The sequence below is a fragment of the Jaculus jaculus genome, chromosome 1, assembly GCF_020740685.1.
Source record: "Jaculus jaculus isolate mJacJac1 chromosome 1, mJacJac1.mat.Y.cur, whole genome shotgun sequence".
In the NCBI taxonomy this organism is placed as follows: domain Eukaryota; kingdom Metazoa; phylum Chordata; class Mammalia; order Rodentia; family Dipodidae; genus Jaculus; species Jaculus jaculus.
Window position 1 is genome coordinate 123,469,845 of NC_059102.1, and position 20,186 is coordinate 123,490,030.

Sequence of the window (20,186 nt, forward strand, 5' to 3'; positions counted from 1 at the left end):
GTCTTACACTTCTGCTGCTATGATTCCCCACCCCACATGATGGACTATACCCTCAAATGGTGAGCCACAATAAACCATTCTTTTCTTAAGTTGGATTTGCCATGTATTTTGTCACAGCAACACAAAAATAAGTAATACAGTACCCAAGCAAGGGTACACTGCCAAGCTTCTAAATATACACTCCACCAAAAGGAAATAGGACATTCTAAAAAGTGGCAAGTTCCATAGCTAGGGCAGGAAAGCACATGATGAGTGTGCAGTAACTTTTGTTTTTATAGTGGTGTTTCTGTATTTGTCAGAATGCAAGGATTTACTGAAAGAATGGTGAAGCTATATCAAAAGGATACAGAAGCCAACTTGGAAGGTGCTCCCACTGGCCAAAACTGAAACAATTTGAACATCAAAACAGTTGTGCGAGCCGGGCGTGGTGGCACATGCCTTTAATCCCAGCACTTGGGAAGCAGAGGTAGGTGGATTGCTGTGAGTTCAAGGCCACCCTGAGAGTACCTAGTGAATTCCAGGTCAGCCTGGACTAGGATGAGACCCTACCTAAAAAAAAAAAAAAACAGTTGTGACAGTAACCAAAACAAAAAAGGCCATGAAGTGGCAAATCCTAAGTCTGTAACTGAGAACAACTGACAACAGTTGGTAAGGAACAGCACTTATGTCTCAAAATACTAAGAAATATTACTCCTTTTCCATTTTAATTTGGGCTTTCTATACTTTCCATTTATGGTGAACTTATGCAGGCTTTTTTTCCTTGTCATTATTCCTGAACAATACAGTATAACAACTAACTTTCTCACTCCTCTTCCTCCCCTACCCCTGCCCCAGAGAGATGGGATTTCAGATATCCTGGGGATGTAACACCATATCTGGCAGTATAAAACCTTTTTATATTGCATTAGGTATTATTTTAGAATGGAGTAGGTGGCTCTGGAAGCAAATGACCAACTTTTCCATGGATACTGGGGTCTAACCACAATAATTCTATAGCAGAAATGCTTGATTAATCAAGTGATCAAAGAGCAACAAAGCAAACAAAATTAAGTGTTACCTGATACATTACACACTAAAATTATCACTTCTATAATTTATTTGCAAATATACATACCCTAAATTGAATCACAAGGTAATAAATGTGAGACAAACTCAAATAAGGGACATTCTAGGAAATAAATTGCCTATAATTTGCAATAATGTCAAAGAAAAACAGAGGAAATAATGTCAGTATAAAGGAGACTGAAAAGATTTAACAACCAAATGGAATACACACCACTCTGAACTGGATCCTTACTGCAAACAAACATAATGGGATAATTAGTGAAACATGGAAGTGTCAATGTTAACTCTTTTGTCCCCTCTTAAGAGATACTAGGGATTGAACCTAGGGCCTTATATATACTGGACCAGCACTCTAATCCTGAGCTGCATCCCTAGGCTCATTTTTGGAATTTTTAAATTCCAAGCAAGAGCTAACTGCTGAGTAAACTCCCCAGCTTGAAATTTTTTATTTCAAGCTGATCATACAATGTTGCCTAAGCTAGCCTCAAATTCACAGTGTAGCCTACGTAGGCCTTGAACTTACAATTTTCCTGCATTAGCTTCCTGGGTATCTTTGATTATAGGCCTAAACCACCTGACCTAGCCAATGTTAACGACTTTTTTTCTGGTTGGTAGAAGAATGTCCTCATTTGTACAAAATGCAAACTACAGGTCAATGAAAAAGAAACAGGCTGGCTACATCTCAAAAGACTTGAGAAATTAAACTATATTGGGCTTACAACTTTATTTCTAAGTTTGTGATTGCCTCAAAAATGAAGTAGGTGAGGGCTGGAGAAATGATTTAGCAGTTAAGGCGCTTGCCTGCAAAGCCTAAGGACCCAGGCTCTATTCTCCAGGTTCCATGTAAGCCAAATGTACAAGGTGATGCATGCATCTGGAGTTCACTTACAGTGGCTAGAAGCCCTGGCGTGCCCGCCCGCCCGCCCGCCGGCCCTTCCTCCCTTCCCCCCCTCCCCTTTTCTGTCTCAAATTAAAAACTAAAAATCAGGCCAGGCATGGTGTTGCACGCCTTTAATCACAGCACTCAGGAGGCAGAGATAGGAGGATCTTTGTGAGTTTAAGGCCACCCTGAGACTACATAGTGAATTCCAGGTCAGCTAGAGCTGCAGAGAAACCCTACCTCGAAAAACCAAAAATAGAATAAATAAATAAATAAAAATAAAAATAAGTCGGGCATGGTGGTGCACGCCTTTAATCCCAGCACTCGGGAGGCATAGGTAGGAGGATCGCTGAGGGTTGAGGCCACCCTGAGACTATATAGCAAGTTCCGGGTCAGCTTGGACTAGCGTGAGACCCTACCTCAAAAAACAAAACAAACAAACAACAACAAAAAAAGTGAGTTCAAGGAGAGAAAAACAAAGAGGAGGGGAAAAAAAAACAGTCAATTATTAAAACTTAATGTGGATTTTAAGTTCCTCTTTTATTTCACACCCTCATCCCTCTTTTGAGACAGTATTTATTGCTAAGTCGATCTGGCTAGCCTGGTACTTGCTATGCAGCCCAAGCTAGTCTCCAGAATGTGAGAATTACAGTTATGTGCGCCCCACACCCAACCACCATTTCTTAAAAAAGATGGTAATTTGCAAAATATTTGTGCAATAAAATGAAAAATTCTATGATTTCAATACTACAGCTTTCATTTCAATATCATATTCAACTGCCAGTTATGACATAAAATATTACCATTAGCTAGGTGTGGTGGTACATGCCTTTAATCGCAGCACTTGTGAGGCAGAAGTAGGAGGACTGCCATGAGTTTGAGGCCACCCTGTTAAGTCCAGATCAGCCTGGGCCAGAGTGAGACCCTACCTTGAAGGGCAGAGGGGACTTTACTAGACATTGCTGCCATTTTACTTCATAATTACAATTTTATTGTTTACTATTTTAAACCATTTTTCTAATGTGAGTTAGCTGAGTTTTTATCATTTTGATATAAAGAATAATAAATTTTATTAAAATTAAAATAAGTATTTTTGAAAATTAGAAGCCTTTCACATTTTGTATGCTTAATATTTGAATAAATTTCACTCATACTTGTTATAAGTCCTTTTACCCATTTTAAGCCATTTTATTGTTTCTTATAAATTACGGGAAATTTTTAAATATTAATTTATTTATTTGAGAGAGAGAGAGAGAAAATAGATGTGCAAAGGCCTTTAGCCTCCAAAAATGAACTCTAGACTCATATACCACCTGTGCATCTGGCTTATGTGGGTACTGGGGAATTGAACTGGAGTCCTTAGGCTTCACAGGCAATTGCTTTAACCACTAAGACATCTCTCCAGCCTGGAAATCTTATTTTAAAATACAGAATACTTCACAAGTTTGTATGTTAATTCTTATGCAGGTACTGAACTAACCTCTACAGTGGTTCCAACTTTGCTGAAGTGAGTACCAGCCATTTTAAAAATATTTGTCTACATTTTTAAAATTTGTCTTATTTATTTGAGAAAGAAAATGGGCATACCAGGGCCTCCAGTTACTGTAAACAAACTTCAGATGCATGTACCCCCTTCACACTGGGGTACTTTGGCTTTACAGGCAAGCGCCCTAGCTATTAAGTCATCTCTCCAGCCCTGTCTACAAACATTTTAATGGGATTTTATACCAAATACAGATTTTTAAAAATTTTTTTGTTTGCTTATTTTTATTTATTTATTTGAGAGCAAAATACAGAAAGATAAAGAGGCAGATAAAGAGAGAATGGGCGTGCCAGGGCCTCCCACCACTGCAAACGAACTCCAGATGCATGCACCCACTTGTGCATCTGGCTAACGTGGGTCCGGGGGAATCGAGCCTTGAACCGGGGTCCTTAGGCTTCACAGGCAAGCACTTAACCACTAAGCCATCTCTCCAAGCCCCCCAATACAGAATTTTTAAAGTATAAACTTTTAAATGTAAATTTTTTTATTTAAGAGAGACGAAGACAGGGAAATGTAGAGAATACATGAGAATATGAATGGGCATACAAAGCCCTCTTGCCACTGCAAATGAACTCAAGACACAGACATTACTTTGCATCTGGTTTTATGTGGTAACTCGAGAATCAAATTGGGGTCAGTAAGTTTGCAAGCAAGTGCCTTTAACCGCTGAACCATTTCCTAGTCACCAAATACAGATTTTTTTATGTATCAAATAATACAAAAACTAAAAATGTTCAATTTCTAAAGCAGTAGCATCTTTAAGAACCATATATGAATAATTACTGGATTATTTTACGTAATTACTTCTTGAAACTATGGTCTCAGATAGCCAAGTTGTGTCAGACATAGATTAATAAAATACTTAAAACAGGGGAAAAGAACATATACAAGTGAGTGTAAAAGTTGAATTTGTTCAAATGTAGGCATAAAGAAAGTGAATGGCTTCTGACTTTCATTATTTTTTTTTTAAACACAGCAGTTTATCTCATCTATTTAATACAGGCTTCCCAGTAGGATTTTATCATAAAACAAGAATGGAACTGTTTTTACAAGTATGAAATCTACTTCAGACTTTCATTTTGAGACCATCTTGGGGTAGGTGTGCACCTGCATGTGTAATCAGGGGGTAGGAAGGAATAATTTAAAAAATCAATTAAAAAAGATTAACACAGGTTAGAGCTAGCAGACAAAAACATGAGATTATGATGTGAGAACTGTATTCCACACAGTCCAAATGTTAATAAGTACAGACATGAGAGATGTGAATCAGTGCTGTCCAACAGACTGCTGTGATAATGTCTGGTTCTTACAGTGTCCAGTATGATGGCTACCAGTCACAGGTGGCTCATGAACACTTGAAATGTGGCAACTATAATTTATTACCCACATGTAGAAAGCTACTACTGGATTAAGCACAACAGCTCTTGAATATCTAGACAAAAACATTGTGAGTTGCCAAATATAACTAACAGTTCCTAATCCTTTTAAGAATAATAGAAACATGTATAATTAAAAATAACCCAAATCTCACACACTTCTTTATTTTGCTATAGCAACAATCATTCTATCAATGTTTGTATTACATAACTGTATGTAAGTGCTTTCTGCTGTTGTTCTTTTTTCATCTCCTCTTTAACATATATGACACAGCAGCCGAAAATTATGAGAAGCCATGGTGCATGCTGTCATCATTACATAGCTTTCAATAAACTCCACATTCATAGCACTGACTCCAAGCTTTCTATGTAACCAGCACGCAAAACATGCTTTTGAGAACGATGCTTGCCTGTAATGTGAGCACTAAGGAGGATGAAGCACAACGACTGAGAGTTTGAGGCCAACTTGGGTCACAATTAGCCAAGACCATGTCACAAGGAAAAAAAAAGTTTTTGACAATAAATAAGCAAGGAAAAAAAGACTTGAAAAATGGGTAAATTTACTTTATTAGATTTATCAGTAACCTTCTTCCTTTCTCCCTTTGATACAGGGTCTCACTGTGTAACCTAAGCTACCTGGAACTAAGTAAGATCATACAGTCTCAGTCTCCCCAATGCGAAAATTACTTATTTATTTGAGAGAGAGAAAGAAGTAGACAGAGAATGGGTGCGCCAGGGCCACCAGCCACTGCAAATGAACTCCAGACACATACGCCACCTTATACATCTGGCTTATGTGGGTCCTGGGGAATTGAACCTGGGTCCTTTGGCTTTGCAGGCAAGCAACTTAACCATTAAGCCAGTTCTCCAGCCCTCTTTTTCTTTGTGTGTCTAGTCTATGCATATGAATGTGCCTTTGTGGCGACCCATGCACTCACTCCTTGCAGTAGAGTTCCCTTGTCTGTGGTGGAGTGGGGGTGATCCCCTCCAGAGCTCTTCCACCTGGTCATGTATTTAAGCTAAGCCAGAGTCTCCTTAACTAATTCTGTAGCGTGCAGGGCTCTAAAGATCATGTGGCCATGCCCAGCTATTTTACATGGGATCCAACAGTCTCAGGCTCCCTCAAGATATGCATGTTCGTGCAGGAAGCGCACTTCACACCACTGAACTGTATCATTTCGCCATCCCACTCCCAGCTCTTGTGCATCTGGCTCTATGTGGGTAGTAGAAAACTGAACCTGGATCTTTAGGCCTTGCAGGCAAGGGCCTTAACCACTGAGCCTGATTTGCAAGTAATCAAGCCCTTTTACCTGCTGAGCCATCTCCCCAGTCCAGGAGATGAGGTATTTAAATGTTCTGAGTAACAAATTCTATAAAGATTATATAATAAAGGAAATAGCAGTCATATAAACAAACAAGCAACAAAGAAAAATTTATTTAGTTGGGAAGAACATGCCTGTCAGGCATGGTGGTACCTACCTGTAATCCTAAAACTTGGAAGGCTGAGGCAGATTTATTCATTTGAGGACAGCCTGAGCTACATAGAAAGTATGGATCAAGTTATGTTGGGTAGCATAGTGAGACCTTGTCTCTAAAATTAGATAGCTTAGATAGGTATGTAGGTAGATAGATGATAGATAATAAAACAAAAAATGGCCCCATGAAATTTATATAGTCAAAATGGTAGAAATAAGCATATACTAGTATACAGTAAATATTCAGTAATCACTAAGAATTTTTTTTTAGGTTTTTATGGGGCAATTGTGTGTGATGTGCATGAACATGTATGTGTGCTCATGTGTAAGACATGAATGTGTATGGGTGGGTGGACAGGTCATTGGCTGTCTTTCTCAGTTATTCTCCATCTTATATTTTTGAGACACAATCTTACACTGAACCTACAGTTCACCAATTCAGCTAGACTAGCTAGCCCCAAAAGACCCAGTTCACCTTCCAACCCCATTTCCTCAGTACTAGGATTCCAGGTATGTGCAAGCACACATGGCTTTTTATGTGAAGGCTGAGGATCAGAATTTAGGTCCTCATGCTTGTCCAGAAAGCACTTTAGCCAGGGATCCCTCTTCTCCCACCATCAAGGGAACATTTTTAAGGGAAAATCTTTCCAAGGTCATTTCTAAACGTCGCTATCAAGAAAACTACACTATCAAGAAAAACCATACCAAACTAGGGCTAGAAAGATGGCTTAGCAGTTAAGGCACTTGCCTGTGAAGCTTAAGGACCCAGGGACAATTCCCGTACCTCACATAAGCCAGATACACAAGATGGGGCATGCATCTGGAGTTCATTTGCAGTGGTTCGAGGATCTCATAAATAAATAAACAAACAAATAAACAAAATATTTTAAAAGCTATACCAAAATAATAATTGCCATTAATATTATTGCTTCTCAAATTTTGTATCTCAAAATGCAATCTGTATTTTGTAATTATAATTTTTACTTTAATTGATGGAAGCATAATAAATGATATGCACTTGACCCTATGACAATTATGTTTATGAGCTGGGAAAACATCATGTGCATGTTTGGGGGCACCTTGCTATAGAAAAAAAAAAAATCAAACAATAATGTGTTAGGTTTCTGGGGGCTGTCAGAATACAAACAAATATAATACTTTAAATATATGTAAACAAGTACTTTCAATTTTGACTTCATATTTGGTATAGAGCTTAGAATAAAAGAAAACATTTTATCAAATATTATCATTTTTATCAAAATTAAATGCACAGAAACCAAACAACGGAAAGAATATTAGGAAGAAATCAAGGCTATCTAAGAATAAACTAGGTCGTTTGGGTGACTGGTTGCCAAGCAACTGGGATTTCTCACTGTGTCCCTTTGGAATAATCCAATCTTTGGGAGTTTCCTTAAAATTATTCCTTTTTCTTCAAGATTTATACTAACATACATAGGAATCACACTAATGAGAAAACTGCAGGGAATACAGAAGAAATTATTTTTAACTGGATATATATCTGCAGAAAGATGAAAATAGATTCTTCTCTCTCGCCATGCACAAGAATTAAGTCCAAATGGATTAAAGACCTTAACATCAGACCTGAAACTCTGAAAATGCTAGAGGAAAAAGTAGGGGAAACCCTTCAACATATTGGTCTTGGCAAAGACTTTCTGAATACAACCCCAATTGCTCAGGCAATAAAACCACAGATTAATCACTGGGACCTCATGAAATTACAAAGATTTTGCACTGCAAAGGACACAGTGAAAAAAGCAAAGAGGCAACCTACAGAATGGGAAAAAAAATCTTCGCCAGCTATATATCTGATAGAAGATTAATATCTAGGATACACAGTAACTCAAAAAGTTAAATAATAAGGAATCAAACAAGCCAATCAAAAAATGGGCTATGGAGCTAAATAGAGCATTCTCAAAGGAAGAAATACGAATGGCATATAAGCATCTAAAAAAATGTTCTACGTCACTCGTCATCAGGGAAATGCAGATTAAAACTACATTGAGATTCCATCTCACTCCTGTCAGATTGGCCACCATCATGATTGAGATTGGGATTTTTTTATAATCATGGAAAATGTTAACAAAAATTTAAAAATTAAGAAGTTTTTTAAAAGACCTAAAGCAAAAATCAAACTTCTTGCTCTACAAGGTCGAAAACCAATATGTTAATTATTCCCAAATAAATTTATAAAATCTACTAATTCCAACTGCGTTCTTTTCAGAAAAAGGATCTCCCAAAATAATTCTAAAATATGTCTAGAGAAAGAAGAACTATAATCAGTTAATTTCTGAAGAGAGAATTACAATACAATAGATTAAGCTATGGTTCAGAGTATACCAGAAATAGAATACAAAAACAACTTCAGGTTATATGAAGAGTACATGTTCTACGACAGTAAAGCCAAGAACACAGACCATGTTATGCTGGAAAATGTATAGATATGTAGCAAATGCATGTAAAGACATACTATAGCCAGGCATGACACACACATGGAAGAGGAGAAGGTGCTAAAATACACATTTCATATCACTGGATTAAGAAATAGGCTTTTCCGGGTGTGGTGGTGCACGCCTTTAATCCCACCACTCGGGAGGCAGAGGTAGGAGGATTGCCAAGAGTTCAAGGCCACCCTGAGACTAGAGAGTAAATTCCAGGTCAGCCTGAGCTAAAGTGAGACCCTTCCTCGAAAAACTGAAATAAATAAATAATACAATTTTGGGGTTTTTTGTTGTTTGTTTCTTTTTGAGGTAGGGTCTCACTCTGGTCCAGGCTGACCTGGAATTAACTCTATAGACTTAGGGTGGCCTTGAACTCATGGCGATCCTCCTACCTCTGCCTCCCGAGTGCTGGGATTAAAGGCATGCGCCACCACGCCCGGCTAAAAGTAAAATTTTTAAAGAAATAAATAGGCTTTTCAAAAATGATGCAGAAGAAATATTTCTTACAGTAATGAACACTGAAACCCAACCTTCATTCTTGACATCCAAAAAATTCAATTGCAGACTTGAACAACAAATTAAAAGCAACCATATAGTAACAGAAGAAATTTTGCTTATTTGAATATTGGTGTTGCTAGGTCTACTAAGTAAAAAAAGACACTGCATCATGGCAATCTTAAGAAAGGTTAGGGCTGCTGGGCATGGTGGCACACGCCTTTAATCCCAGCACTGGGGAGGCAGAGGAGGATCACCGTAAGTTCAAAGCCATCCTGAGACTACATAGTGAATTCCAGATCAGCCTGAGCTAGAGTGAGATCCTACTTTGAAAAACAAAAACAAAAAGAAAGGAAGGAAGAAGGGTTAGGGTTGAGGAGATGGCTCAGCAGTTTAAGGAATTTGCTTGTAAAGCCTGTTGACCTGGGTTCAATTCGCCAGTATCCTTGTAAAGCCAGAGGTACAAAATGATACATGTATCTGGAATTTGTTGCAATGGGACCATAGTCCCTCTGTCCTTTTCTCTCTCTTTCATAATAAATAAATATATTTTTTTAAAAAACAAAGGTTACTAAATATATGAAAAATAGTATTAAAATTATGTAACCAAGAATTCATACAGATTGCAAGTAGAATGGTATGTGCCAGAAGCTGAAAGAACAGAACATTACTGTTTAATGGAGAGGGAGTTTCAGTTAGAAACGATGAAAAAGTTGTAAAGATGGATAACGGATGGTTGTACAATAACATGAGTATACCTGACATATACCAAACAGCTATTCTCGCTCTCTCTCTCTTTCCCATTTTCTCTGTCAAACAAATAAAATAACTAAAAATATTTTTTAAAACCTTGCTTGAGATGATAAACAACAGATATTACTGTGGCTAACATTACAAATTATTGTGCAAAAAAAAAGTGTAACAAGGGCTGGAGAGATGCCTTAGTGATTAAGCACTTGCCAGTGAAGCCTAAGGACCCAGGAATCAAACATGCCAATCAAAAAATGGGCTATGGAGCTAAATAGAGCATTCTCAAAGGAAGAAATATGAATGGCATATAAGCATCTAAAAAAATGTTCTACATCACTAGTCATCAGGGAAATGCAGATTAAAACTACTTTGAGATTCCATCTCACTCCTGTCAGATTGGCCACCATCATGAAAACAAATGATCATAAATGTTGGCGGGGATGTGGAAAAAAAGGAACCCTTCTACACTGCTGGTGGGAATGCAATCTGGTCCAGCCATTGTGGAAAACAGTGTGGAGGTTCCTAAAACAGCTAAAGATTGATCTACCATATGACCCAGCTATAGCACTCCTAGGCATATATCCAAAAGACTCATCTCATTTCCTTAGAAGTACGTGCTCAACCATGTTTATTGCTGCTCAATTTATAATAGCTGGAAATGGAACCAGCCTAGATGTCCCTCAACTGATGAGTGGATAATGAAGATGTGGCACATTTATACAATGGAGTTTTACTCAGCGGTAAAGAAAAATGAAGTTATGAAATTTGCAGAAAAATGGATGGACCTGGAATGGATTATATTAAGTGAGGTAACCCAAGCCCAGAAAGCCAAGCGCCACATGTTCTCCCTCATATGTGGGTCCTAGCTACAGATGATTGGGCTTCTGTGTGAGAATGAAAAGACTTAGTAGCAGAGGCCAGTAAGTTGAAAAGGAGACATAAAAGGGAAGAGAAAGGAAGGGAGGAGGATACTTAATAGGTTGATATTGTATATATGTAATTTCAATGATTGTAATGGGAAGGTAATATGATGGAGAATGGAATTTCAAATGGGAAAGTGTGGGGGTGGGGAGGGAGGGGATTACCATGGGATATATTTTGTAATCATGGAAAATGTTAATAAAAATTTAAAAAAAATTAAAAATTAAAAAAATGAATAAATCATGGCCCATATCAAGGGGATATATATGTTGTGGTTAAAATTATAAAGTGGGGCTGGAGAGATGGCTTAGCGGTTAAGCACTTGCCTGTGAAACCTAAGGACCCCGGTTCAAGGCTCAGTTCCCCAGGTACCACGTTAGCCAGATGCACAAGGGGGCGCACGCGTCTGGAGTTCATTTGTAGTGGCTGGAAGCCCTGGAGCGCCCATTCTCTCTCTCTCCCTCTGTCTTTCTCTCTGTGTATCTGTCACTCTCAAATAAATAAATAAATAAATAAATAAATAACAAAAAATATTTTAAAATTATAAAGTGTAGACTGAAGAGATGACTTAGGAGTTAAGGTGTTTGCCTGCAAAGGCTAAAGACCCAGGTTCGATGCCCAGAACCCATGGAAGCCAGACGCAGAAGGTGATGCATGTGTACTAGGTGGCACATGCATCTGGAGTTCAGCTGCAGTGGTCAGAAGGCCTGGTGCAGCAATTTTCTCTCTCTCATGAATTTTTTTTAATTATAAAGTAATTCTATCACTTGTTAGAAAAGCAATATCCACAACATATTATAGAAAGAGAAAAAAAATGTTTCAAAATCTCAGGATTCCATTTGTATGAACTTAAGATAAACAAATACCAGAATAGAGAAGAGTAGATACAAGGCTGGGGAGTTGGGTCAGTGGATAAAGCACTTGCTGTGCAAGCATGAGGACTGGAGTTCAGGCCCCAGCACCCACAAAAGTGCCAGGTGGGTGTAAGAACCTGACTATACTTGGAGCACTTGGAAGGCAGTGATGATGTGGATTCTACTGGGACCCTACTTCAGTAAGTAAAATGGAGAAACACTGAAGACACTGATATCACCTTCTAGTCCCTACTAGTACATGCACACACATGTACCCCCCACATACACACATAAGATAAGGTATGTATCAAAATGTTATCATCTAGACTAGTTTTCTTATTTTCTAGATGGTTTGAAAGTTTTTGCTTAAGTATGTACCTAATTTAGAATCAATAAGGAAGTTTCCATTTTTGAAAAATCCTCTATAACTATAGCCCACAGTAGAGTGCCTGCTTGGCATTCTTAAGGACCTCATTTTGCTCCCCAAGAGGAAAAACAGAAAGAGCATAGGTGGTGTTTAATAAATAGAAAGTTTACTTAAAAATATCAAATCAGGCCGGGTGTGTTTGGCACACATCTTTAATCCCAGCACTTGGGAAACTGAGGTAGCAGGGTTGCTGTGAGTTCAAGGCCACCCTGAAACTATGCAGTGAATTCCAGGTCAGCCTGAGGTAGAGTGAGATTCTACATCAAACCTCTCCACCATCAAAAAGTCAAATAAAATACTGTATCACTATCTCCTAAAGTAAGGATGTGAAGAAAATCAGTTATTAAAATATGGAAAACAAAATTTACAGATAGCTGGAGAGATGGCTTAGTGGTTAAGGTGCTTGCACCTTAGTGGTTTGATTCCATAGTACCCACTTAAAAGCCAGATGCACAAAGTGGCATCTATATCTGGAGTTTCTCGACAGTGGTAGGAAACCCTGGTGTACCACACCCACAATCACTCACTCATTCTCTCTCTCTCTGTCTCTGCTGGCAAACCAGCAAGCAAGCAAACAAATAAATAAATAAAAAATTTTTCAAAAGAACTAAAGAGCTGGAAGAATTCTAAGATGAATCCTAGAATGAGAAAGTCAATGTAATTCTATATATTGTTAAAAAAAAAAAAAAACTTTCTTGCCTGGCACAGTGGCCAACAACTTTAATCCCAGCACACTCAGAAAACAAAACACAAGAACTTTCTTCAAATATAAACAAAATGTTTCCTCTTTTTATCCTTTGGTTTTCTGAGGTAGGGTCTCATTCTGGCCAGGCTGACCTGGAATTCAATATGTAGTCTCAGGCTGGCCTTGCAATCCTCCTATCTCTGCTTCCCAAGTATTGGGATTAAAGGCATGCAACACCATGCCCAGCAAATGTTTCCAATTTTTAAGCAATTTCAACTACTTAACGACCTAAAATGAACTTGGAAGGGTCGGGGTTGGCTCACCACTTGCTCGCAAAGCTGATGGCCCAAGTTCAATTCTCCAGTACCCACATAAAATCAAATACACAAAGTGGCACATATGTCTGGAATTCATTTGCAGTGGCTAGAGGTCCTGGCTCATCCATTTTCTCACTCTCTCTGCTTTTAACTAAGTGAGTAACTAAATAAATAAATGAATGAATCTTTTTAAATGAACCTACAAGGACACAAAAGATTAAACAGGAATTGTATCAAAATAAAGAACAGAAAAAAGAGGTAGCAAGTTAACAGACAACATTCCACATTTCTTTTGAGGAATCAAAAATCATTTTAAGGGCTGAAGAGATTACTCACTGTTAAAAGACACTAGCATGCAAAGCCTTCTGGCCCAAATTAGATTCATCGGTACTCACATAAAGCCAGACTCAAAAAGAGTGGCACATGGTACATACATGGTTATAGTAGTTTGAATGGATGAGTCCCAATATATTCAGGATGTTGTTAAAATATGTAACTTAGATCTGCAGCCACTTGGCTAAAAGAGGTGTCACTGTGGGTGGGTCCTAGAGTCAAGCCTTAAGGTGTGGGTATGGCTCTGGAATTCCAGTCTAAAGATATGCACAATACTTGAGAGCTCTGCGTGGAGTCCTGATGTGTGCTTGCTTGCTTTTTGGTAGTGGCTTGTGGCTTTTTCTCTAGGCTTGGACCTGTGAAAGCAGGCCAGCTTCTTGCCACTGTGGAACTTCCCCTGGATGTGTAAGCTTCAATAAATATCCTTCCCTCCATAACTATGCCTGGTTTGTAAGTTCATCCCAACAACTCAAAGCTGACTGCTACAATGGTCGGGCATTCGTTTGTAGTGGTTAAGAGGCCCTGGTGTGCACATAATAAAAGTCATTTAAAGAATAAATCTAGGGCTGGGGAAATGGCTTAGCGGTTAAGGCGGTTGCCTGAGAAACCTAAGGACCCCGGTTTGATTCCACAGAACCCAAGTAAGCCAGATGCACAGGGGGCACATGCGTCTAGAATTTGTTTGTAGTAGCTAGGAGCCCTGGCATGCCCATTCTCTCTTTCTCGCTATCTAAATCTTTCTCTCTCTCTCTCTCTCTCTCAAATCTATCTATCTATCTATCTATCTATCTATCTATCTATCTATCTATCTATCTAGGCCAGGTGTGGTGGCACACGTTTTAATCCCAGTGCTCATAAGGCAGTGGTAGGAACTGCCATGAGTTCAAGACCAGCCTGAGACTACATAGTGAATTCCAGGTCAGCCTAGGCTAGAACAAGAGACCCTAGCCCAAAAAAAAGAAAAGAAAGAAAAGAAAAAATAAGTAAGTAACTCTGAACCAATTCTCATTAACTGAACATCATAATAAAGGTATCACACCTGGCTATGGATGTGATCAAACATACTTAAGACCCTGGAGAGGCCACTCAAAGATTTTGCTACAAAATTCTGTAAGAAGGAAGAAATGGAATGAATGATTTCTAGTGTTTCTTTTCCCTGTGAAGGTTTTTTGTTTGTTTTTTGAGAGAAAGAGAATGAGTTGGCATGCCAGGGCCTCCAGCACTGCAATCAAACTCCAGATGCATGTGTACCCTTGTGCGCATGTGCAACCTTGTGTGTTTGTGTCACTTTTATGTCTGGCTTATATGGGACCTGGAGAGTCGAACTTGAGTCCTTAGGCTTCAAACACCTTAGCTGCTAAGCCATCTTTCCAGCCCACCTGTGACATTTAAAAAAAAAAAAAGTTTTATTTATTTGAGAGACACACACAGAATGGGTATGCCAGGCCTCTAGCCACTACAAATTCCATACATATGTGCCACCTTTGTGCATCTGGCTTTATGTGGGTACTGGAATTTGAACCTGGGTCCTTTGGCTTAGCAGGCACAGCCTAAACCATTATGCCATCTCTACAGCCCTCTCTGTGAGATTTTTAAGAAGCAAGTTTTCTTTACTTTTTCATTGTGTAAAATAGTAGCACTAAAAAAAGTAAATAAATAAAAATAAAAGAGTAGCACCAAGTGGGGGAAAAATGTGTCCTTCCTTAAGAACATGGCTCTTCTTCTTTTAAAGGAGAAAAAATTAATTTTAAGTTATGATATCATTTATTAGTATATCATTTTTAAAGATGCCTTTAATACTTACAGCTTGATTAGGCAGATTGTCAGTCTTAAGTTCTCTGTGATTGGAATACTGAATATAAACAGGCTGGCTTCGAAGATGAGGAGTAACAGGAGTGTAATAATTTACCATAGTAACAGCAGCTTCCTCAGAAGCCATTTCTAAGAAAGCCTGCAATAAACACAAGAAGATAAAGAAAAGATTATCTTTTTAAAAGGACAGTTTAGAACTATTCTATCATTCTAAATTACTCTAAATGAATACATTCTAAATAGAAATGACAGTTCCCTCAAGAGGATAAAAACAAAATCTTTGCTTCTAAGTATATCATGAATACTAATTAGAAATATAGCTAGAAAGTAGAGTTCAATGAAGGGTTTAAAACTTGACAGCTGATTAAATGATTTTATGTGAGTTTTTTTGGTGGGAGAAGGAATTCTTATTTCTTCTAAAAATCTTAAAATTAGTCGTAAGTACAAGAATAAATGTGTGCATTTTCATTGTAAATTGAAGTTTTTAGAGGCTACAATTTAATAGCTTTCTGTAAAAATCTTGAGGCTAAAGGACTCTAGTTCACAGAAGAATTCATGGGGCAAATAAAACAGTTTTCAAAAAAGCATCCAAAAGTCATTTGGAAAATAAGATGGGACAATGGGCTTAAAAATATCATTCTAGGGCTGGAGAGATGGCTTAGCGGTTAAGCGCTTGCCTGTGAAGCCTAAGGACCCCGGTTCAAGGCTTGGTTCCCCAGGTCCCACGTTAGCCAGATGCACAGGGGGGCGCACGCATCTGGAGTTCGTTTGCAGAGGCTGGAAGCCCTGGCGCGCCCATTCTCTCTCTCTCCCTCTATCTGTCTTTCTCTCTGTGTCTGTCGCTCTCAAATAAATAAATTAAAAAAAAATATCATTCTAGGGCTGGAGAGATGGCTTAGCAGTTAAGCACTTGCCTGTGAAGCCTAAGGACCCCGGTTCAAGGCTCGACTCCCCATGACCCATGTTAGCCAAATGCACAAGGGGCACATGCATCTGGAGTTCACTTGCACTGGCTGGAAGCTCTGGCGTGCCCATTCTCTTTCTCTCTCTCTCACACTCTCAAATAAATAAATAAAATTGAACAAAAAAATTAAAAAATATGTCATTCTAACTAAATTCTCAAATAAAACAGGGTATAATAGTTTGTTCTACCTTCACTTTACACAGAGCAGTTATTTATAAATTAAATTAATTAGAAGATTCTTTGTTTTTTCCCCCCTCTAATGGGAGTTCTTACTATTTCATCCTTTCTAACAAGGGTCTTACATATCTAATCTCATAGCAGGGAATGAGAATTATCAAGACATGGTAGCAATCAGATTTAAATCTACACTTAGTTATAATAACTTGACTGCTAACACCTTTGAGCCCCAGTTTCTTCTTCTACAATATAAACTATTACCTAAAAAATCTAAGTCTCTCCTATGTGGCTCAAAATTAAATAATTTTTAGGAAGAGTTCCTGTTAGGTGGTCTGTCTGGAATTGTGCAAAAAAGAGCTATTAAATTTCAGTTTCTAAAGACAATACATTCAAAATGATAGCACACACAGTTAATTTTGTATGATTTTTAAAAATGATTACAAACAATACCCATGTTGCTCTGTGAAATAAGTTACATATAAACAGACTATGTTTCCTTGTTTTATGTGTTTGTATATGTTTATATCTCTACATATGTGTTAGTCATCCGTGTGTGTGCATGACTGTGCAAATGTGTGCGCACGCGCGCGCACACACACACACACACACACACAATCACTTCAAACAATTACCATTAAAGAGTGTAATTTGGGAATTTCCGTATTTCTTTAATAACACTATACTTTTGAGTATTTGATGAACATTCCTTTAAAAGGCATCTAAAATTCCAACCTAACATACTGTGATATCAAATATGCATAGTTAGTAGACAGCATTAACTTAAGGTACCAAGACAGTCCCTTATTTCATACCCACTTCAACACATCCACCTTCCTCCAAGCCCAGTGAAGAAAATTTTGTTAGCATACCCCTACCACCTTTATTCATTATTATAGCCCATCCTTTACTGAAAACTCACATGGATCTAACTAATGCTCTAGGGCATAAAACTTCAATTCTAAGTGTTGAGAGTTTCTTAAACATACAGATACAGATATATATGTGTGTATATATATATAATATACAAGATTTGGAAATATTAGAAAATAAAATAGCTTTAGATCCTCCAGACAGACTATTTGGTATCTATAATTACCGTACTAATATTAGACATCTGAAGAATAACACAGAACTTCTACTGTTAGAACTGTTAATTAAAACTTCAGTGATGGGAATAAGATACTTAAAGCTTTAAAGTAATAGTCTGTCTCCTGTTTTAGTGACTTTTTGAAGAAGACAGCTTTAATAAACATGTACTGACTGTTATTAGCACTTGGAACTGCCTATAAGAGTTTGTCAAATTTAGGGGCTGGAGAGATAGCTTAGCGTTTAAGCACTTTCCTATGAAGCCTAAAGACCCTGGTTCAAGGCTCGATTCCCCAGGACCAACGTAAGCCAGATGCACAAGGTGACACATGCATCTGGAGTTCATTTGCAGTGGCTGGAGGCCCGTGTGCCCATTCCCTCCCTCCCTCCCTCCCTCCCTCCCTCCCTCCCTCTCTCTCTCTCTCTCTCTGTCTCTTTGTCTGTCACTCTCAAATAAATAAAAATTTTAAAATGTAGGACTCTTGTTAAAAAAAAAAAAAAAGAGTATGTCAAATTTAATATTCAAGAATAACCTCTGGGGATGGAGACATGGCTCAGCAGTTAAGGCACTTGACTGCAAAGCCTAACAACCTTGGTTTGATTCCCTAATACCCATGGTAAAGTCAGATGCACAAAGTGGTACACACCTCTGGAGTCTGTTTGCAGCTGTAAGAGGCTCTCTTCTTGCAAATAAATACATAAATTTTTTTAAAGTAATTTCTGATAAACACCAACACAAATTTTCTCTTACTACAAACAGCATTTAATCAAATATCAACCATTTAAAGTTCATGTGTGAATATTTTTAGTCAGAAAATTTATTGAATATACAAAGTATCAAATATCTATAAATGTAACTTTATTTTTACCTTAACTGTAACCTATTTCCACACAAACTTCCATAAAGAAACTGGAGAGATGCTGAATATTATTTTAGCTGTATGAACCAAATGTCATGACTGAAACAACTAAAATTCTTCATCTGGCTACAATATTTCGTGAAGCAGTTACATAAATCCATGATAGTGGATGAAATATCACAACCAATGAATAAACAAAATTCCACTATGTTACAGGAACAAAACTGGTTTTGATTCATTTACGCATCTAAAAGGTATAAATTTTCAGGAGGTGCTTTAAACTTATTCACTCTATCAATAACATACATTTTTTGGGTGGGTTTTCAAGATAAGAGGATAAAATTCATCCAGGCAACATAAACAGCCACAGCAACAGTTTCTAACTATCTAATTTGCAATTATCATTCAAAAAAGAATTTATGAACTCCAACAATATTCACTGTGTGGCTAGGACATATCTTTCCCAATTTCTCACAAGGGATTAACATTTAGAAAAATTTCTGACATTAGTCATAAAAAAGCTGAATAATGTGTGAAACAATTTCTGTCACAGAAGTTTTTCTAAGAGCATACAGAATCTAAAATGCCACATGTAAAATCATTGCCAGCTATAAAAGCCGGGCGTGGTGGCACACGCCTTTAATCCCAGCACTCGGGAGGCAGAGGTAGGAGGATCACCATGAGTTCGAGGCCACCCTGAGACTTCATAGTGAATTCCAGATCAGCATGAGCTAGAGTGAGACCCTACCTTGAAAATCCAAAAAAAATAAATAAATAAAATAAACATTGCCAGCTATATTTCAGACAAGGAGCAAATAGCCAGAATTTACAAACAACTACAAAAAGTAAAGACCAAAAAGCATATATTTGACAATCAACAAATAGGCTAGTGAAATGGACAGAATGTTGACAACAACACAAATGGCCAAAAAGTACTTTTAAAATGTTCATGATCCCTAATCATCATGAAAATGCAAATCAAAACAACTTTGAGATATCATCTTACCCCAAACAGAATGGTTTTCATAAAGAAAAATGGCAACAAATTCTGGCAAGAATGTATGAAAAGAGGAACCTTCAACCACAGTGTGTAGGTGGTCAAACTGGTACAACCATAAAGAAATCCATATGTAAGTATCTCAAAAAATTAGAAACAGAACTACTATAAACCCAGCTATACAACTCCTAGTCTCTCACAGATAATTAATGTGGTCATGCAGCCTCTCTTTTGAAACTCTACAGACCATACAATTCTCAGTAGTAGGAAATAGGATTTAAGTGAAGCCACCCATCATATCTAAGAAACATGCAAGCATAAAGGCTGAATACTAAGAAATGCTTCTTAATTTCTCTAGACCTTAGTAACCTCATCTAAATTCAATAGGATATTAAGTAGTTTATTAAAGAAAATGGATTAAGTCAGGTCAAGTCTCAAGTAGAAATCTAAAAGTTAGCCTGGGTTACAGACTCTGTTTCAAGAAAGGAGCATAAAGATACAGCAACAGCCATAAACAGACATTTCCAAGAGAAGACAAACAAATGGTCAACAGGCACAGGGAAAAATGCTCAATACCACTATACTACTAATCAGGGAAATGTGAACCAAAATTACATTGAGCTGTTATCTCACTCCAGTAAGAATGGCCACAGCACAGCAAAGAGGGACCCAAGCGGTTACACAGCATAATTGAGACCAAAGCCATCCCA

The 20,186-nt window shown here is 37.8% G+C and overlaps 1 protein-coding gene across 3 annotated transcripts in view; it reads right to left on the reverse strand.

The window, feature by feature from the left end:
- Window positions 1-20,186, reverse strand: part of Ptbp3 (polypyrimidine tract binding protein 3) — a 142,065-nt gene that overhangs the window by 47,440 nt on the left and 74,439 nt on the right. For all 3 annotated transcript variants that reach the window (XM_045148708.1, XM_045148705.1, XM_045148701.1), the window contains one exon: window positions 15,385-15,531. In XM_045148708.1, the coding sequence (XP_045004643.1) occupies window positions 15,385-15,531 (147 nt within the window). The remainder of the gene's footprint in view (window positions 1-15,384; window positions 15,532-20,186) is intronic.